This window comes from Phytophthora infestans, genomic scaffold, assembly GCF_000142945.1.
Source record: "Phytophthora infestans T30-4 supercont1.32 genomic scaffold, whole genome shotgun sequence".
Taxonomy (NCBI): domain Eukaryota; phylum Oomycota; class Peronosporomycetes; order Peronosporales; family Peronosporaceae; genus Phytophthora; species Phytophthora infestans.
The window spans coordinates 800,437-819,096 of NW_003303727.1; the positions used below are offsets into that span (position 1 = coordinate 800,437).

Sequence of the window (18,660 nt, forward strand, 5' to 3'; positions counted from 1 at the left end):
TCGCCGGTGATGCTCCTGTTCCTCGGGCGGTGTGGTCATTCGGGGACCTACCGTCACGTCCGCCGCCACCTCTATTGCTATTGTTGCCATTTTCGGCGCCACCGTTTCCATCGCTTCGTTGTCCACCTGCTCGGCTGGCATCGTCCTCTGCGTCGTCGTCGCTGCTGTCTCCACTTCCGTCATCACCAGCCGGCGCGATGGTAACACTGCTGCTCACCGCCACTTCATCGTTGCCGCCGTTCCCGTCACCCGTATTCAAGCGGATGCGAGCTCTAGGCTGGCGCGTCTTCCTCGGTGCTACTGGCGTAGTAGATGATCGTCGAGTCGTTGCACTGGTGGGCGTCGTGCTCGACGTCGGCGTGCTCGATCTCCTAGCTGCACGGGCTGCTCGCTTAGCCATTGTCGTCTTCTGCGTTGTCTTCCTCGTCAATTCAGCGTCTGCTTCTTTTCTTCTCTCTCTTCCTCTTCCTGCTCTCTCTCTCTCTCTCTTCCCCTCTCTTCCCCTTCCTCTCCCTCTTCCTCTTCCCCTTCCTCTTCCTCACTCACTCGTCTCTTTCTCTCTTCTCCCTCGTGGCGGGGTTCGTGCCACAGGGCCAAGCTTCAATAGAAGGCCCCTGTATGACCACCAAGTAAACTTCTCGAAATATGAACTTCGGGTCGTAGCTCACTGCGCGCCTTAACCAGTTGAGTCAATGATCACCGTGGTCTGTCAGTTGAGGTGGTCGTCCACGTCACGTAGCTGCCAGTCCTGTCCCTGATCAGAAGACGGTGTTCGGTGGCCACAGAAACCGCTGCCCTAAACTACACCTACAGCTATCCTAGCACACGCACAGCAAATGGTAACTGAGTTCCTAGGCCGCGTGCACGTAAGGGAATCCGTCGAGATCTATTGCCAGATCGCTCGCGCGTGATCCCGGGGGCTCTTAGTACCGGGGTCTAGCTCCACTGCCCTCTCTTTGGGGACACGTCACGACGTTGCGGGCTGCTGATACCGACAATCCTACGGGGCTACAATACCCGTCTCTCTAACACACTCTTGGGAAACCCTCACACTCAAGGACTAACACTGCGATGACACTGGCTAACTGGCTAACTGGTTGTTGTACTCGTCTTCTGCGCGAAACGTATCAGACCGATACGCTCGTGGCTCTCTCTGGAAGCACTTGCCTGCTTCTCTGCTAATCTCGAACTGAGGCTATCCCTCTACTACCACATGCACTTGGTCTCCCGCTCCCTCATTCAAGCAACAGCGACTCCTCGCGAAGATCGCCATTCGCCGCACACTTGCCTTGAGTATACCGGGTCGTCTGGATCTTCAACCGGTTGCTCCTTTAAGGTGGCAGCTGCTCGAAGGTGGATGTTGACTTATCCACTTCACTGTCTTGTCCTCCTGTCCGTTGATCTCCGTCGCTCCTCGCCTGCCGTCCATGTCTGGATAAGATGAGCCATTAAGAGGATTTCATCCGCTTACTGAGCTATCGAAGAAAGCGGATAAAGACAAGTACGGCGTGGGGTATTTCCAACCAGACGACTGCGACAATGAGAACACGACGTGTGAATTCACGGCGTATCCCGAGTACGACAACCTCAAGGAAGCTTACAAGACCACCAAAAATTCGACTGTCGAAAGGGATTCATTCACCCCCACGAGGACGTCCGCCCTCAAGTGTCCATCCGCACTCTCAATGGACCTGCCAGAGACGCCCGACGGTAAGCTTTGATAATACAGTGATACTCTGTGGTTCTGCCAGCTAAGTATTGCTGTTGTGCTGTGTTGCAGTTGAAACTTTGTCGTGTTCCGTTGCTCAGCCAGTGTGTGGCGGCCAGAAGTCCAACGACTTTGACTCCGGTACACTGGCCGATCTCAACGAGGGCAAAACTGCGTCATCGTCGACTGCAGGTGGTTCCTCAACGTCTGCAACGGACAAAGATAGCGCTGGTAGTCACCTCACCAGTTGAAACGTTGGCGTTGCTTCTAACAGCGGCCCTAACACTGCAATTGATGTAAAAGCAATGGAATGGTCTTTTTTGAAAAATTTGGATTCTAAATCAATTTGTTGGTCATACATAAATTCTTTTGTCCGAAACAGATTTTCGTCTCACGCCTCTCAGATTGATACTGTCCAGTGACGGTGTTCACTTATAGTGAATTGTATATGTGTTGGCTGAAGCGCGTTTATCGAGAGCAGCAGCTCCAGAGCAGGAAACACTTGCTGCTGCGCTGGCACTTACAAGCATCACGTCGATGCCGGATGCCATTCTCTTTCCGCCTCACGAGTAGTTTTAGATAAACTCTCTGCATAGGAATCACGCAATGCAAACACTACAACCGGATCGCTTTAGTTTTTGTTTTGTGTCGGGCGGTCGGTGTGGTGCCTTATTTCGCTTCCGTACGAGTGAACGTTTAGCTCGCTCTCGAATAGAATGGTATTTTCTCTGATAATTTAAAAATACAAACCTCGATAAAAGACCGTTTAAAATATTTATCAATCGGTATTAAATTTTAGTTTAAAAAATCGACCGATCTTTAGTAAAAGCAGATGTATTTATACCGTAGATTGTCTAAAGTCGGCATTTTCGACGATTTAGGAGTGGGATGACAAAAATACACTACGCTGTAAGCATTTTTCAGTTGTTGACGTCACATTTGACGATATTTTTGCGAGAGTCGAACGAAAATTCTAGCCTAATAACATCCAGTTATTTTATCTACTTTCTGCATTTTACATGTTACTTACTATATAGTACTGTAGTACAGGTTAATGATAACAACGCTGATCAATCCTTTTGCCGTATTCTAAGCTACAGTAGCTACGGTATTTAGTCTCACTCATACTAATTTATGTGAGGTGCTGCAGACTCTGCTCACCTAAATTAGTATGAGTGTGGTTAATTATGCACTCTGACTATTTAAGGTGTGGTAGAATTAGTCACACTTAGACTAATTAATGTCTCACCCTAATTAGTCACACTAGTTTACGATTGTTGAGAAGCTGGTCTGGTTATTCTTTTGTTTTTTTTTGTGTTTGTTTGCCATATCCAATGGAACCGCTTGTCCAGCAAATTGATCTGGAAACTTCTTGATGATTACTTGAAGGTGGCTGAATAGCTGTTCAGCTCTCCATACACCATCAACATCCAGCGAGAGTCCGCATCGAATCATGGCTTTCCGAGCGTAGTTCACATTATTCTTGTCCCTTTGAGAGTTGACTTGGCGTACTGCTTTAGCAGCCAGGGACAGAAAAAAATGCTTTCCTGGATTCTTAAGTTTTCCTGACCAGGTTCCATCGGACCTCTTTTTGTTTTGCCATGCCTCCTCCTCAATCAACTCGATCTTTTTCTCATTCCACATTCGACGCCACTCGTCCTTTATCTTTGCGATAACGAATGAGTCCGCCGGCTGACAGAGATCCGTTGCGTTTGCTGGAAAGAAGGCTAAAGAAGCGTTTAACTTCTGAAGCTCTTCAGTACACTCGTCTTCCTCGAGGTGACTTGAGCAGTTATCTAGGAATATAGTCTTCTTGCGACCTAAACGATCCGGCTTTTGAGCTCGAGGCTCTTTCAGATACTCGAGAAAGAGACGTTTGTCCATCCAGCCCTTCGGCCCCGTACGATAACACACTCCTTCCACGTCATCCTTAGCTCCACGAATTGGATAACTACGGTCTGCGTTCGTAAAAATCATCATCGGGGGCAAGATACGTGCACTTGGCCCACCGCTGATTCGCACGACCATTGTCATTCCATCCCCTCCGGATACAACATCCGCATATTTGACCTGGGTTTCGCCTCCAAAACCGAGAGTCTTGCCGTTGTCAAAATCTACAACGAAATGAGTTTCATCGATGTTTCAATCGCATTCTCGTCATACAAACCGCTCTCAAACCCACGCTTCAACTTGCCAAGGTGATAGGCCACTTGCTTCTCAATATCTTCAACCTTCTGAGGGCTCACCAGTCGTTTACCTGTTGCCGCACGAAGTACTATGTTGTTGTTCTCCATAAAGGTTTGCACCCAGCGTGAAGTGATCTTTGTTAACAGCTCAGCCCCGTTCTCATCAGCCTTTGGAGCTTGAGGATCTTGGAGGATACGCTTAGCTACTTGACGTAGCAAGGATGCGTCGAACTTCAACCCCAATTTACGTAATCGATCAAACTCGCTTAGCAACAAAGGATATATCCAGAGCACCCACTTGCTCCGAGGACGACCTCGGCCGGACAAAGCCTTAGAGTTCACTCGCTTTCTTCTATCTGATCGTAAACTCGACAGTGACACAGAACCCCGGAGTGGCGCTTGAAGTTGCTCTCGATTCTTCCACCAGGCCATCGCTTTGCTAAGGTTAGCATTGCGAGTAGACGAGTTAAAAATATCAGGAAATTGATCTACAGCTCTCGCGAACATGTTCTTCGCTCCCTTTGCTTTTTCATATTCTTCCATCCAGGAGATGACACGGCGGCGATGCTGGATGGTGGTAACCTGTTGTGACGCTCGAGATGATGTTGACGTTGGCAACTCAGTCACGACCACATTAAAAATAGAGATTATGTCGTCTTCAGAGCTCTCTTCTGAGTCGTCATCGTTGGCATCATCCTTCGAAGAGATCGAATCTTTTGCTCCCTGTAGCGCGAAAGCTTTTATGATAGGAGGAGCTGATATAGCTTGAGGTTTGCCTGAATCACAGTCTGGACAGAGAACATGCTGTCCAAAGCCCTCTTGTCCGACAGGCTTCCCACAAAATGGGTGCATATGAACAGAGCAGATTGGGCAGACGTGAATAGGACCAACGAGGTCACCACAGCCACCACACGGGGAAAGTTGAGCTGAGTTGGAGCTCATTAAAAGACAGTTCTTAGAGGGAGAAGAGGCGTTGGTGTGTTGGAAGAATTTCTGGAATGAGAATAGACCACATTAGCCTCCAAAAGGCATTGGTGTGTTGGAAGAATTTCTGGAATGAGAATAGACCACATTAGCCTCCAAGAGACGCAGTCACATTAAAATAACATTTCCAATTATAAAATATCAAATACTCTTCAAATAAACTTAAGGAAACTGCGTAGCTATTATTCTATTAAAAGTATAATTCATATCCTTAAAAAACATAACCCGCTGCTTCGTAGTGAGCCGCGTTGAGGGTAAGTGGGAAACCCACTTTTATTAAATGACCTGTTATTGCATCACCAGTAAAACGCGAGCACCGTCCGTTGCTGCGGAGGGACTCGAACTCACGCCAGGGGTGTAAACCGGGTCAGTCTTTTCCACTGCGCCAATTCGAATGCCCAAAATAAGGTGATACTAATTATGAACTCAGACTAATTTTGAACACGACATTTTCTTGCTCACAGTAATTAGTCTCACATTCGAACGGTGTGACTAATTTCGAACTGTGACTATTTATTCACACAGACTAATTACCGTGGGCACTGTAGTGAAAAGACCGGGAAACAGGAACATGCGTTTATAGCATTTTAATTCGAGGTGCTTTGGAAGAATTATTGAAAGTGTAAGCAACATTTTGGACACCACGCGGTGTGGTTTTCGAAATGCTGATTAAGCTTTTAATAATCGTGGTCCTTGCCACCATGCTAGTTGATGAGTCTCCAAAGCTTTTATCTGTTAAACGAGGATCGGCAGAAGCTGCATGAAGTTTGCCTCAACTAAAAAAAAACACTCACTGACGCAATTTGTTTTCACACAATGTTTCTTTTTGCTGTTTGCTCTAATTTGATTAAACAACCGAACGAAAAGCTGCCCTGGCAAAGTGGCATTTTCGGCTTTTCCACTTGACAAAATGTTGCTTTTAAGGATGAAAAAAGTCAAAAGATGGCAGCGTTTTCGATGATTCATGCGGGTATTTTTGGTTTGTCATCTACGGTAAAGTACAAAGTCTATTTGTACTGAGATTCCTTTGGCAACGATACACTTCAAAAGAATAATTTACGCCGTAAAATCAATAATTAGATTTTCCCAATCACTGGCAGTAACCTAAACAGATTTCCAATAATTGCTTCTCGTCGGACTCAAAACTGCTCCTGCTGGAATAGCTTGATTCGGCCAACGTGGATCTTCTCAGTGTAGTTGCCTTCGTCGATCACCAAGATCCCCTCGCTGCGGACGCTTGCAATCGTGAAGGGGCCGTTTAAACCTGCTGCATGGTCGGTGTGTTGGAGGTTGTTCTTTTGGTCACCACGCGTCTCCAAGGATAAGAGCGCAAAGATAGAGTGAGATTAGATCCAACCGCTACCTACTGACTATCACTCCCATCGGTCACAGCAGCCGGCGTACAGCAGATCCCGGTCTGAATCCTCCCTCTTCAGCACTCCTCCTCGTCGGCGCTGTCAAATTGATAAGCCGCTCTTTATCAGCTCGAACTTCGTTCGTCCACAGCGCCGCGCTCGGCTCTCTCAATGCAAACCAACTTCAGTTCGTAACTCCATCAACCTCGGAGCTTCCATCGCCTTTGTCATCAAGTCCGTGGGCATGTGCCCAGTCTCGCGATTATCGGGTTTCAGCACGCCTTTCTTAGTGTATCACCCTACGAACTAATACTTACGTCAATATGTTCCGCCTTAGCCGAGGAGTTCTCGCCGTCGAGGTGTTTGAGCGCAGTCTGATTGTCACATCTCAGCGTCATCGGTTTCACGCATTCGATCTTCAGGTCCCCAAACAACTCGCGGACCCCCAGTAGCTCTGTCGCCATCCCCGATGCCGCCATGAACTCGGCCTCCATCACCGACAGCGATATGCCTCCTTGTTTCCGGCACATTCAGGTGATCGGCATCTCGTCCACCGTCACTAAGCCGCTCGCCACCGACTTTCGGTCTTCCTTGTCAGACGCTTAGTCCGCGTCCGTGTACGCGACCATTTCGAACGACTATTCGGTCCTTGCGACCCACCCATGCTGAGCGCCGGCGCATGCCGGGGCATCCGAAACCCCGACACACGCCAGAAGCAACTGCAGATAAGGTCTATTGACGGCAAGGAGCTGTACGTAGGGCTGGGATCCGCTTTTTTGTTTGTGTGTGTGGGGGGGGGCGGATGCTCGAGCGGCAGGTCGCTTTAAGTGAGTTAGCCTGTTAGTTCCCGTGTTCGGGGGATGTGAATGTGGACCTGTTGGGTCACTACCTCTCGGGAACAGTTGAGCGCTATTATAACAAGCAGGTCGAGACCTGGTGGAACCAGCTTCCTACGCTTCAGTACGTGACGGGGCGCATGCTTCAGACGTTCAAAACGAATATCACGCCGGACCAAGCCATAAAGCTCTTCGCAGCAGCGAAGGACGGCAAAGGCTCATGGCCAGAGCGCTTCATATACCTGGCGGCCGTCCCGGAAGCGACATGCGGCGGGACTATTTGGTCCTGAACAACATCGCGCAATATTCGTCAGATAGCTTGCGGACTGTGCTGATGGCCAAGGGTGATGGCACTCGCACGGACTATCTGCAGCAGGCAGAGACGCTAGCGCAGTTCGCGCAGTTCTGGGAGCTGGAGCCTGCGAGGTACAGGAACCTGGGGAGAGAAGCTGTGAATGCGGTGACCGAGCCACGCAGGGAGACCAGGAAGTGTCACGAGTGTGGTGAGGTGGGTCACCTGCGTGCGGCGTGCCCTGACGTGAGAAACGGCGACGAGAAGGAGCCGACATCATCTTGGCGTTGAATGGGTCGCTGAAAGCCCGAAGACATGTGAATATTGGACATCGGCTTCAGTCGTCACCTTGTCAACGATGTGTCGTGGCTGGACAACGTGCAGGACTGTATCGGCGAGTGCGTGCAGCTGAAAGGAGACCAGCTGACCTTCACAAAGAAAGGATCAGTGACTCTACGCGACACTGCGTGTGGGGCTGAGCAGACGGTGAAACTCACCGAGGTGTACTACTCTGTGGGCGTAGTGCACAATTTAATCCTGTACGGTCTGTTCGACTAGAAGAGCTACACGCTTGGTCGCATGAGCGGACGGCGCGGTGTGGTCGAACGTAGCAACGGTCGTGTAGCCTTCGATGTCCTGCTGAACGAAATGTACTAGTGGTGTCTGGTACTGTAGATCAGAGACGTGACCTACCGTTGGAAGTGATACTGACTGCACTGGACTGCGACTGAGGACGAAAGCGTGCAGTAGGGATTATTAGGGGAGTTCCACAGGAGGCTCGGACACCAAAACTACCACGCGGTGGAAAAACTGGCCAAGGACGTGAGTGCGGGTGATCGTGCTGACGGACCATAAGCGGGCTAACTGCTTGACCTGTGCGAGGGGGAATCAGACAAAGAACCGTCAGTCACAGAAGGACACAGGAGCATACTCACCGATAGACAGAGTGGGTAGATTCATCTGCTCGGACTTGAAGGGGCCTATGACTCCGCGGGACAGACTAAACAACAGATGCATAGTGAACTTCGCTGACCATAAAGCAATACAGCCGTGTCTGTTTAGCAAAGACCAAAAAATCGGCAGCCAAGCAGATCAAGCACTTCCTGACGCTCTTCGAGAAGAGGTTCGACTGCCGCATCCACGTCATGCGTACGAATTCGGGTGCTGAGTATCAGAACGTCGACATGTTCTGCAAGAGGACCGGCGTCGCTCGGCAGCGAAGCGAAGCACAAAAGCAGGCCTCCAACGGGAAGGCAGAGAAGACGCATAGAACCATTATGGATATCGCGCTGCTTGGACTTCGCGTGTGAGCTACCGCTTAGGTTTCGGGGAGATGTGGCTCAGTACGCTGCGTACTTACTGAACCTGGCCCAACGAGCTTAAACCCAGGGAGTAATCAGGGTGCTGACGAAGCAGACACTGCAAATTTTGTGCAATTGTCGTGTTTGGCTCGCCCTGCACAGTCTTCAGGGACCCTAGAAAGAAGAACTTTGCGGAGCGCGCACAGGGGGGCATGATCGTTGGGATCGGGGAGGAGACAAAGGGGTCCCGCGTGTATCTGCCCAAGGACAAGGTGATCATCACTACGCAGCACGCTAGAAACATTGAGACGTTGGACAAGGAACAGAACGAGAGCGTATAAACGCTATCCATGCAGAATGACGTGGTGGAGGCCGCTGAGACGACCGGGAGCTGCCAGTAAACAAACAACTAGCGCAGAGAGTGCAGCCACGGCCGCAAGCGATTCTGAAAGGGCAGTTGAGGCTGTAGCTGGCCGCGACCGAAAGCCGAAAAAGAGAAAGAAGAAGGTCTGGACCAGGGAGCGACACGTGATGCGCTCAGCTGGCAGGCGTGACGCTGTAGAGGCGGGCGAGCCCGCGCAACAGGGGAAGGTCGCCGGAGGCGTCGTGAACGATGTGCTGGAAGTGGATCCGAGGGGTTACCGGGAGGCAATGCGTAGCAGGCATAGCATGGTTGTATAAAAGCCATGGCTGAAGAGGTGAGTGCACTGGAAGCGAACGGGTGTGGGGGATTGTATGAATGTCCAAGGGAGTACATGTACTCCACACGAAGTGGGTGCATAAAACTGAGCGAGATGTGGAAGGCATCATCGAATGTCTAACGGCGCGACTCGTTTGCCTGCGGAAACGAGCAAAGATTCAACGTGAATACCTGCATCACCTTTGCGTTTGACCAGCGTCAAACTGATATTGGCACTGGCAAGGAAGTGGAGAGTCCTGGTGAAGCACGGTGACGTACCCAATGCCTACGTGAAGGCGGACAAAGTGGCCGAGCTGGACATCTTCATCCGCTTGCCGCAAGGAATGGTGACCCCGGAGGGGGTCAGAACGAAGCTCGGTGTCACGAGTGACGGAGAGCCGGTTCTGAAGATGAAGAAGTCCTTATTCGGCCTCAAACAGGCCGGTCGTCTATGGAGCAAGCTACTGCACAAGAAGTTGACGCAGATCGGTCTCGAGCAGTGTCTATTCGACATGTGCGTCTACGTTAGAAGATGAGGAGGCGTTATATTGGTCGTAGGCGTCTACGTAAACGATCGGTTGGTCACAGGGACTGAGCAAGACGCTGTGGATGCGTTCTTTAAGATTTTTTCCGTGCTGTTTGTGAAGGAACTTGGAGAAGCAAGCAAGTTTTTGGGAATGAGGGTGAGCTACTTCGAGGCCGAGGGCTACGACCTGGACCAGGAATGACGATCGTCGACACGTTGAAGGGGCACGGCATGGAGCGTGTGCACGGCGTACGCACGCCAATTGGAGCGGAGTGGAACGAGTTGCAAGCATCTGAAGGTGAGTGCTGCCTGCCTTAGGAGGAGACGGTGTGGTGACGGTGAAGAAGTTCCAGTCTCTAGTTGGTAGTCTGATGTGGATCACACGGCGCACGCGGCAGGACGTGGCCTTTGCCGTGCACAAGGTCTCTCCTCGCACGCATAAACCAACCGTCGTTGACTGGAAGTTAGCGAAAAGGATCGCGCGGTATTTGGCCGACACGAAGGAGCTACGGCCGGAAACATCCCGGCACCAGCCTGTGGTTGGGCAGCTTGTGCTTTTTGGGTCGCTGTATAGAGACGTTGCAGATGAGACATTGGCTTCCCATATCCAGGCTGCTGTCGTTGCGCTTGCTGACTGAAGTACTGTGTGATGGCAGCCGGTCGGCGTGATCGTGAGTGGCGTCTGTGGCGAATCCCCCAGGAAGTCGATGTGCATTGGGTTGCCACGTCCAAGTCCCGAGTCAAACAAACTGGCGCTCATGTTGGCTGGTTGGCGTTGCGCGCGCGCTTTGCCTCGTAGACCTCAAGCTTCTTCTCGAGTTTCATCTGCGACTTCTCGAGCCGTTCTTCCTGCTGCGTTGCCCTCAGCGTCCTTTTGATGTCCGCCGGGGTTGTTGTCGTCGCCCCTTTCATGGATAACGGCAGTGCTCTTTACTTCGGCGTCGCTCGCCATACCGGTCCGTGCGTCACCAGCAACGGGTGTTGGTGTTGGCGCTGACGCTGACGCACCGTCACGAGCAGCTTCGTCAATGGCTGTGTTCATTGGGCTCAAAACCTGTCGGAAGTTGGATTCTGGTCAGCCGCACCACGCGCCTCCGATGGTAAGAACGCAAAGGATAGAGTGAGATCCTTCCACTGACAACCGCTGACTACTAACTATCACTCCAACAGGTCGCAGCTGCCGGCGAACAGATCCTGGTCTGGATCCTCCCTCTTTAACAGTGCACGCTGGTAACCCCGCGCGATCATCACCTTCCTTTCTGGGTCAAATTCGTATTCAGTGGGTTTCCACCTCGGCCGTCGGTATATGCTGTCGATTTTCCACCCTCGTGATCGCTCTAGCTTTCATTCCTTCTTACTTGAGGAACTTTTCTTCAATGGCTTATGCTGAGCACCGGAAAATCGCTTAGCTAGTTAATTCATTGAAGTCCTCGTTGATGCCATTGTTCTGGTAGACGCGCCAGTAGGCGAGCGAGCGCATCCATGAATTTTACATATTTATGTTTGGCAAAGCAATCCTTTCTTCAAGCTCCATGGAAACGGTATACCCTCGAAGTTAAGCTTTGTGATATTATCTCAGAGCTTGTCTTCGTCGTCTGAATCATCGGCGTATTTTTGCTTTTACATTCGTTAGACATTCGTTGTCCTCGCGCTCTATCCGCCATCTCCAGCGTCACCTGCTTGATTGTATGGTCCATCACGCGCTGCTCCAGGAGCAGGGTCTATCGTAAATTATCTGTGCCCCTTACCCGAAAATATAATTTATATCAATTTCAAAGAAAATCGAGAAATACATAACGTGCGGCAACCTAAGAGCTCAGCAAATAAATAATTGGAGCGGGGGCATTGCAATCGTAGATTATTAGTAAAATAAACTACCAAGCCTGGGTGAAGCCGCCTAAATGCAAGCATCCACGGTGGTGAAAGAAGAGAGTTGGTTTTGTTGGGGTGTTCCTGGGAAGTTGCAGAATGAGCTAGAATATAGGGGCCCCAAACCAACCACAAACTGTTGGTTGTTGCTGTCCGCAAAACTAAATTTTGGGTCGGGGTACACCAACTTCGTAAATACATATCTTGCTGAAGCATTTTTCGTAAATAAATTATTGAGAGAAACAGTAAGCAGTAATTGGCAATAAATATATTTATCGGGTTCTCAAAAATTAAAGGTCGCTTCGAAATCTTTCTAGATTAGCGAACACTTTTAGACAATTATTCATGAGAGTGTGTCGTGCGCCCAACTCGGGCGAATAAAAGAGACGCTCGGTTTTTCACCTACCCCGCAATTTATCCGGCCATAGTATAGCGTATACTCCGGTGTGTACCCGCCACCCCGCCACTCATTTCCCTCAAAAAGGGGGGCAAAATGCCGGAAGATCGTCGGGTGAAGACTGCGGTGAGACGTCCCCAGCGCCGCAACTTGTGTGTCGAGACCGACGCCGACGCTTACGAGGCGTCTGCTGTGTCAACGGGAGCGCTCAGCGACGAGGAATGGGTGGATTCCGCTACGGATACTGGCAGCAACACGAGCGGTCAGTCCAAGCAGGGCCGATCTGGGGGGATGGATCATCCACGCCGCCTTCAAGACGACAATGAAGACACCCGAGGACTGGAGGTGCTCGTTGCCCCGTTAAAGCGTTTTGAGTTTGACTCATGGGAGGATTTAGAGAGCTACTTGGCTGAGTACACCAAGGGGACACACCATGTACAATAGTGCTATACTTTCTATTCATTAGGCATTTCTTACCTGACTGTTGTACTTTGTTGAATCCGTAGAGCTTCCGTATCCGCACGAAGAACACAGCGACTGCACGCAATGCCAAGATTCGCTCAACGGGGTCAAAGAAGCCGTTGTTGCCGGACGAGTGGGTGAGCTACGGCAAGACCTACATATGTACACACTCAGGGACGTACAAGTCGAGGGGGAAGGGGAAGAGGAAGCGTCTGCAGTCGCGGGCTACGGAGGGTGAGGCGCAGGTACGCTTGCACCTCAGCTGGTCTTAGTTGGGTTCAGTTGGGCTTGGTTGGGCAATAGCACCACGAGTTGGGGGTGAGTTGGGTCGAGTTGGGACTAACTGTGTACGTGGTTCTGTGATTTCTTACTGCAGATCAATGCGTGTGTCCAAGTTGACGACGCTAAGGTCCCGACATTCATCTCGAGAATCACTTCCTCACGATTAGTGCACAACCACCCTGTGATCAAGCTGACGTACAACCAGTATCCACACGTGCGAACCGCGTTGGCGTCGGATCTTGTGGGTACAGCGAATGAGCTTCGGAAGGCCGGAGCAAAGAAGAAGCGTATTCTGAAGTACATTCACGACAACACTTACCTTAACCCGTCAGCGCAAGACGTGTCTAATCTGATCCGAAGATTGAAAGCCAAAGCGAGCACGGCCTTGACCAGCGCCACACGGCTGAAGAAATGGATGAAGGAGTTCGTAGAGGAGTCTAGTAATGTTGGGAGGATCTTTGTGGATTCAGTGGGAGAAATGGTATGAATTCGCATGTTTGCTACGCCATGTTTTGCTACGTTCTAACGTTTTACATGTCGTAGACGGTTGCAACTTGCATTACATTGCAGAGTTGACATATGCGTGAGCTCTTTGACCGGTTTCCCGAGGTCTTGATGATTGACGCCACCCATGGCACCAATGCGTCCAAGTATAAGGTTTTCTCACTTATGGCACATGACGCCTTTGGGAAAGGACAGCTCGTTCATCACGCAGTCATTCAAAACGAGCGTCGTCCGACTCTAATGACGGCATTGGAGGAGTTCAAGCGTAAAAACCCAAGTTGGACCAAGATCAAGTGCGTCTTAATCGGCAAAGATTTCACGGAGATGTCAGTACTCAAGATGGCATTTCCGGGTGCCATTCTATTACTCTGTCAGTTTCATGTCTTGAAATATTTACGGGAAGAGATAGCAAGCGCAGACTACAGATTCACGACTTGGCAGAAGCACCAGTTGAATGGGGTCGTGAACTTGTTGGTGTACGCGCAGAATGAGCAGAAATACCTGAAGTATCGTAAGCACATGAGGCGCATCATGGCTATGGGACGCGGTGACGAAGCTCTCCGATCAGGACTGGGAACTCGTTCGACTGGGTTGGGCACTTGTAGTTACGAGTTGGGTGAAGTTGGTACTGGGTTGAGAACTGGAATTCATTTGGGCGTGGGTACTGGAGAAATGGGGGATACAGCTGAGGACGACAACTCTTGGACAAGAAGACACTGCAATGCCTTCGCTACCGGTACCTTCGTAAGAGTATGGAAGAATAAACGAGAGATAGTTTATTGGATCAATTGGCTCAATACATAAGTTCATCCTAAGTGCGTGTCTGTTGTCATAAGAATCTTCTTCAAAGACAAACTTGGGTAGATTATGCAAGTTATTTTGATTGACTGAGTCCTGCAGGGAGATCTCACACCACACATCATGCAGACTATAAACTGCAGAAAAGTAACGATTTTTGACATCCGGATATACGTCTTATGCGTATAGTTTCCGAACTGGCTTCTTTCAAATGGGCACCCAACTGGGCTCCGTAAGGGCACGGTATGGGCACAGATGGTTGCAGGAGGCTCGTCTCAGATTTTTGAGTTGGGCGCAGGTCATTCATCGGCCCTTTTCTCAGACTTATCTAACTGACAGTTAGCCAACCATCACTCAATTATCAATGCAGGACGCAATTCACGCCATATATTAGTCGTTAAAAATGAATTGAAAAGGAAAAACAAAACAGCAAAAGACAGCTCAACTGTCTAGGGAAAATTGGACTCCATCTCCCCGTTGCTAAGAGGAGCTTCACGACGTTCACCGAAGACGTAGTGGCCCGCCACATAGCCGGCAACCACCCACAGCAGCAGCGTAAAGTCGTACGTCATGGACACCAGCATGAGCATGTAGGCCACAAAGAGCGTGACGCCGTGCAACAAACTGTGCACACCATGTTGCGTCTCTGGAGACAGTGTACGGAACCACGTGGGCCCACAAGAGTCAGCTAATGGCATACCTTGAGCCGTCGATCGCAGTAGTTGCGCACTCTCCGTCGCTTGTGGCGCGTTGCTGCTCATCAATCGCTTCACGCTGCTCTCCTTACGCAACACGCGGCGCAACTGCAACAGATACTCGTTGAAAACCGCCACTAGTGCCACTAGGATGCCCCCAAAAATGTAGCGCATACGCGAATCTAAGACCCACCCAGGGAACCACAGCAAGATGCACGGCGTGGAGGTGCCAGTGAGCGAGAAACCGTTCAGCATGGTCGTGCCAGGTCCAGAGCAGAATCCGCGCTCTTCTTGCGCAGTATTTCCCTCCGTGGGGGCTTGGAACGACAAAATATCCTCGAACACTTCCCGTGCATGTGTCATACTGCACGTATGGACCGCCTGGTCCCCATGCTTCATCACTACTTCCGGTCCACCGAAGACAGACGACGCCATGCCACACACCGGACAGAGAACGCTCTTCTCTTCCTCGTCGTCGTGGTGCGTGGACGGAGCAGACGCTACATGGACACCTTTTAGGCCCATTTGCTGCAATGGGAATGGCGTCGTTAGTCTCCGCTGGAAAGCTACAAAGACTGATAATGTCGTACCGGGTCTTTTAGAAAAGCGTCAAACGTGTCTTGAGCGGCGAAGCGCAGTCGCTGACCGTTATTAAGCTCCACGTTGTACGCTTTACTCATTACCATCTCGCCGCTAACAGGATCGTCCTGAACAATGAAATTCGTGAGCTGCGGGGAGATACAAAAGTGGTGGAGGACGGAGCATAGTACCGGCATATCGTCCATGTCCATGGCATTGGCGACGTTGGAGAGAGCGAACAGCGTCGCGCACAGCACGAGAAGCGCTTGGATGCGGGGGCTCACGCTGGTCATGGGTACGTGAGAGACAGCAGGCGCGTCTGGTACTGGCAGAGAAAGTCTTGAGGTTGCCGTTCACGTACTGACGTGGTGAATGTAATCCCGTCTAAATCGATGATTGTTAGCGACTGGTTTACCTGTAATATTGTATAAACGTACTAAAAATGAGATTGTGTGATTTCGCGTACTACCGAAATGTACTTGTGAAAACGAATCCACTGTATCTTGGCGGGCTGAGCACTATTAATACACAGGTCACTAGTCAGCCATACACCACCAGCACCCCTCACGAGGGCACTGTTGGACCAAAAGTGCTGGTCGCTGTCGACGCAGGGCAAAATGTGCAGTTTTGCCAGGAACAGTAGGCTGCTGTCCGGCTTGATAAGGCGACGTTTTCAATCAACAATATATTGTTGAAAAGACAGCAAGTGGACTAAAACTAAAAATGTGAACCAATTTGATACACCCAAAAGCCAAAGTCTGAGTCAGAGTTGCAATTCAGAAACATCGACAACAGTGATGGAGCGCGGCGACTTCTGTATGGGACCAGGCTCGCTCATGGGCACGGCTGGGTTCAAATGGGCAGGACGTGACCCGATGGACGACTGCTCTATGCTGTGGCTCGAAGGCTGGGGACTGACAAGCTTTTCACGCGCCGTTCTGGCGTGTCTGTTCGTCTTCCTGCTTGCCGCGTTGTCCCAGTACTTGACGACGGCGAACGGCTGCCAGCTGCAGCAGTCGAAGGACTTCGCCAAGCGCCGCCTCGCCGCAGCCTTGGCGCAGAGAAGCAGAGGCTCGAGCTTCTACGATCCAGAGCTTGGAACTGGCTGCGATAAGAGCAGCAAGACATGCAAACACGCCCAAGCGGCGGAAGAGTCGGCAGTGCATCCTGAGAGACCGGAGCTACTGCAGGCTCTGGAGGCCAAGGCCGTGACGCGGTCAACGACAGAGCGCGCGCACCCAACGTCAGCCTCGTTGACGTTGAGGTGGACACCGACAACGTCCGTGAAGGTCGGCAACTGGGCGCACCTGTGTGACTCGCTGATGCGCGGCGTAAGGATTCTGCTCGCGTACCTGCTCATGCTGGTAGTCATGACTTACGACCTGACGCTCATTTCCAGTATCGTTGTGGGCTTCGTGGTCAGTTTCTTCGTGTTCGGCAAAGACACGGCCAAGGTGCCCGTGTCGGCCGACCCGTGTTGCTCTTAAGTGGCAAAGTCGACAATGGTGTCTGGCAATCTCCATATTGCACGTTTCTAAGATATTTCTATCGTAATTTACTTGTCTTCGTGATGAAAAAAAAAAGAGTTCGTGTATTATGCGTGAGTAGATGACCGCGAAAGCAAGTCATCCTTCTGTCCGCAGAAGCCATTGACAACTGGACCCAACGCACACTGGCCTCCACCCTCTTACTGCTTCTTGGCCGCGCTGGCGTCGAAGTCCTTAGGGAGGATGCCATCACTGATGCCACGTGCCACAATGTCCTTGAACAGTGCGGCTGCGTTCGGGATGTCGAGCGCGACGTCGTCCAGTACGAATTTGAAGCGCTCGAAGCCCTTCACCAACTGACCCGTTGACACCACCTCGTTGGAGACCAGATAGGCCAATAGCGACGCCATAGCCGCACTGTTGGCCTCTCCGCCTTCTTCAAGCGAATTCGTGATGCCGCGCTTGACCACTTCGTGATGGAAGTGCGGCACGTTCAGCTCGCGAACACAACGCGCAGCTTCCTCAAGATCACGCGACAGCAAATACTCCTTGGTAAGCTGGTCAATAGCCACCTTGAGTTCCTCAACGGGGCGACCATCACCAGGTCCCCAGGCCTTCTCCATTCGTGCTGTAGCGTGGTTGATACTCAGCTTCTTAATCGCCTCCCCCGCGATCTCGGGGGCGTATCGCGTGATGAACGGATCCTCCAGGAAGCTGGGAGGCAGGATCTCGTCCACTACGGCACGAGCGCAGAAGATGGCCAGCATATTTTTGGCCGTGGGGATGTCGATCTGCAAGTCTCCAGCCAGTAGCAGCACACGACGGAAGCCCATAAGCACCTGTCCAGCCGTAAGTCCGTCCAGGTACAGCGTCGAGAGCAGACGCGACGCCAGCTCGCGCTCCTTGTCGTTCTTGTCCATAGCCATGGTGATCGCACGCTTGACCACTTCGTAGTTGAACTCGGGCTCGTCCAGGTCATTGAGTGAGCTCAGCACTTCGTCGGCGTCTCCACTGGTGAAATATTCCTCCAGGATCTCGATGATGCGCTTTTTAATCTCCGGTGGCGGGTTCAATGCCAGTTCCTTTGCCGCTAGCTCATCAGGCTCCAACGTCGTCGTCGTCTTTGTGGGTGAGCCGGCCACTGTCGACACGAGCACCACGTTCTCCTCCGCTTCACTGTCGTAGTTAGGGTCGTGCGCATCCGTAGGCACGGCCCTCGGGATCTCCGTCACATTCCAGGATGCCTTCTGGCCGCCGCCCATGCGCTTGCCTGCATCACGCGACTTGCTGCGCTCCTTACGGGGTGGCAACGGCTTGTCACCACCGCTGCCAGAGCCACCACTACAACTGCTCGAGGTAGTGGGGACTGGGGATGGTTGCGCCAGAACTTCCTCCATGGCAGTCACGGGCTCTACATTAAAAAATTATAAATAGATTAGAAATGGTGAAAGGAATTGTCAGGACTGACGTGTCGTCTTCACCTTCGGGAGCGGCCGACATGGCGAAGGGAAAGTGAAGGAGAGAGGGGAGAGGAGAGGACGAGTGGAAGGGAGAGAAGACGACGACAGATAGTTGGCTGGCGTCGGGCTGCTCTGCTTCCGGGTGTCCTTTGCTGTTTGCTTGGTTTGCTTCTTGAGCTTTTGGATACTGTCCCCCTTTTGGCGGCGACAAAAATAGTGTTGACTTTGTCTTTGTAAGAGGTCACTTCAATAGTCACTGT

At 51.2% G+C, this 18,660-nt stretch overlaps 7 protein-coding genes across 7 annotated transcripts in view; 3 read left to right on the top strand and 4 right to left on the bottom strand.

Annotated features, from left to right (window-relative positions):
* Nucleotides 1–503, bottom strand: part of PITG_14126 (putative polyprotein) — a gene marked incomplete at both ends in the record, with an annotated part of 1,978 nt that extends 1,475 nt beyond the window's left edge. The window contains one exon of the mRNA XM_002899200.1: nt 52–503. Within this exon, the coding sequence (XP_002899246.1) occupies nt 52–400 (349 nt within the window). The remainder of the gene's footprint in view (nt 1–51) is intronic.
* Nucleotides 504–836: 333 nt separating this feature from the next.
* PITG_14127 (uncharacterized protein) lies at nt 837–1,959 on the top strand (the record flags this gene model as incomplete). The annotated part of the gene is made up of 3 exons (XM_002899201.1): nt 837–866; nt 1,485–1,710; nt 1,781–1,959. 3 exons carry the CDS (start codon nt 837–839, stop codon nt 1,957–1,959), a joined length of 435 nt encoding a protein of 144 aa, XP_002899247.1.
* Nucleotides 1,960–6,017: 4,058 nt separating this feature from the next.
* Nucleotides 6,018–6,727, bottom strand: PITG_14129 (uncharacterized protein; the record flags this gene model as incomplete). The annotated part of the gene is made up of 2 exons (XM_002899202.1): nt 6,018–6,191; nt 6,551–6,727. 2 exons carry the CDS (start codon nt 6,725–6,727, stop codon nt 6,018–6,020), a joined length of 351 nt encoding a protein of 116 aa, XP_002899248.1.
* Nucleotides 6,728–7,289: 562 nt separating this feature from the next.
* Nucleotides 7,290–8,671, top strand: PITG_14130 (uncharacterized protein; the record flags this gene model as incomplete). Its single annotated transcript, XM_002899203.1, has 4 exons — nt 7,290–7,607; nt 8,112–8,183; nt 8,254–8,311; nt 8,424–8,671. 4 exons carry the CDS (start codon nt 7,290–7,292, stop codon nt 8,669–8,671), a joined length of 696 nt encoding a protein of 231 aa, XP_002899249.1.
* Nucleotides 8,672–14,544: 5,873 nt separating this feature from the next.
* On the bottom strand, nt 14,545–15,665 carry PITG_14131 (uncharacterized protein; the record flags this gene model as incomplete). The annotated part of the gene is made up of 3 exons (XM_002899204.1): nt 14,545–15,342; nt 15,465–15,581; nt 15,645–15,665. The coding sequence occupies 3 exons, from the start codon at nt 15,663–15,665 to the stop codon at nt 14,629–14,631; spliced, it is 852 nt and encodes a 283-aa protein (XP_002899250.1).
* A 560-nt stretch (nt 15,666–16,225) lies between these two features.
* PITG_14132 (uncharacterized protein) lies at nt 16,226–16,940 on the top strand (the record flags this gene model as incomplete). The annotated part of the gene is made up of 1 exon (XM_002899205.1): nt 16,226–16,940. The coding sequence occupies one exon, from the start codon at nt 16,251–16,253 to the stop codon at nt 16,938–16,940; it is 690 nt and encodes a 229-aa protein (XP_002899251.1).
* An 85-nt stretch (nt 16,941–17,025) lies between these two features.
* On the bottom strand, nt 17,026–18,572 carry PITG_14133 (programmed cell death protein, putative; the record flags this gene model as incomplete). Its single annotated transcript, XM_002899206.1, has 2 exons — nt 17,026–18,351; nt 18,422–18,572. 2 exons carry the CDS (start codon nt 18,438–18,440, stop codon nt 17,141–17,143), a joined length of 1,230 nt encoding a protein of 409 aa, XP_002899252.1.
* Between the last annotated feature and the right edge of the window lie 88 nt (nt 18,573–18,660).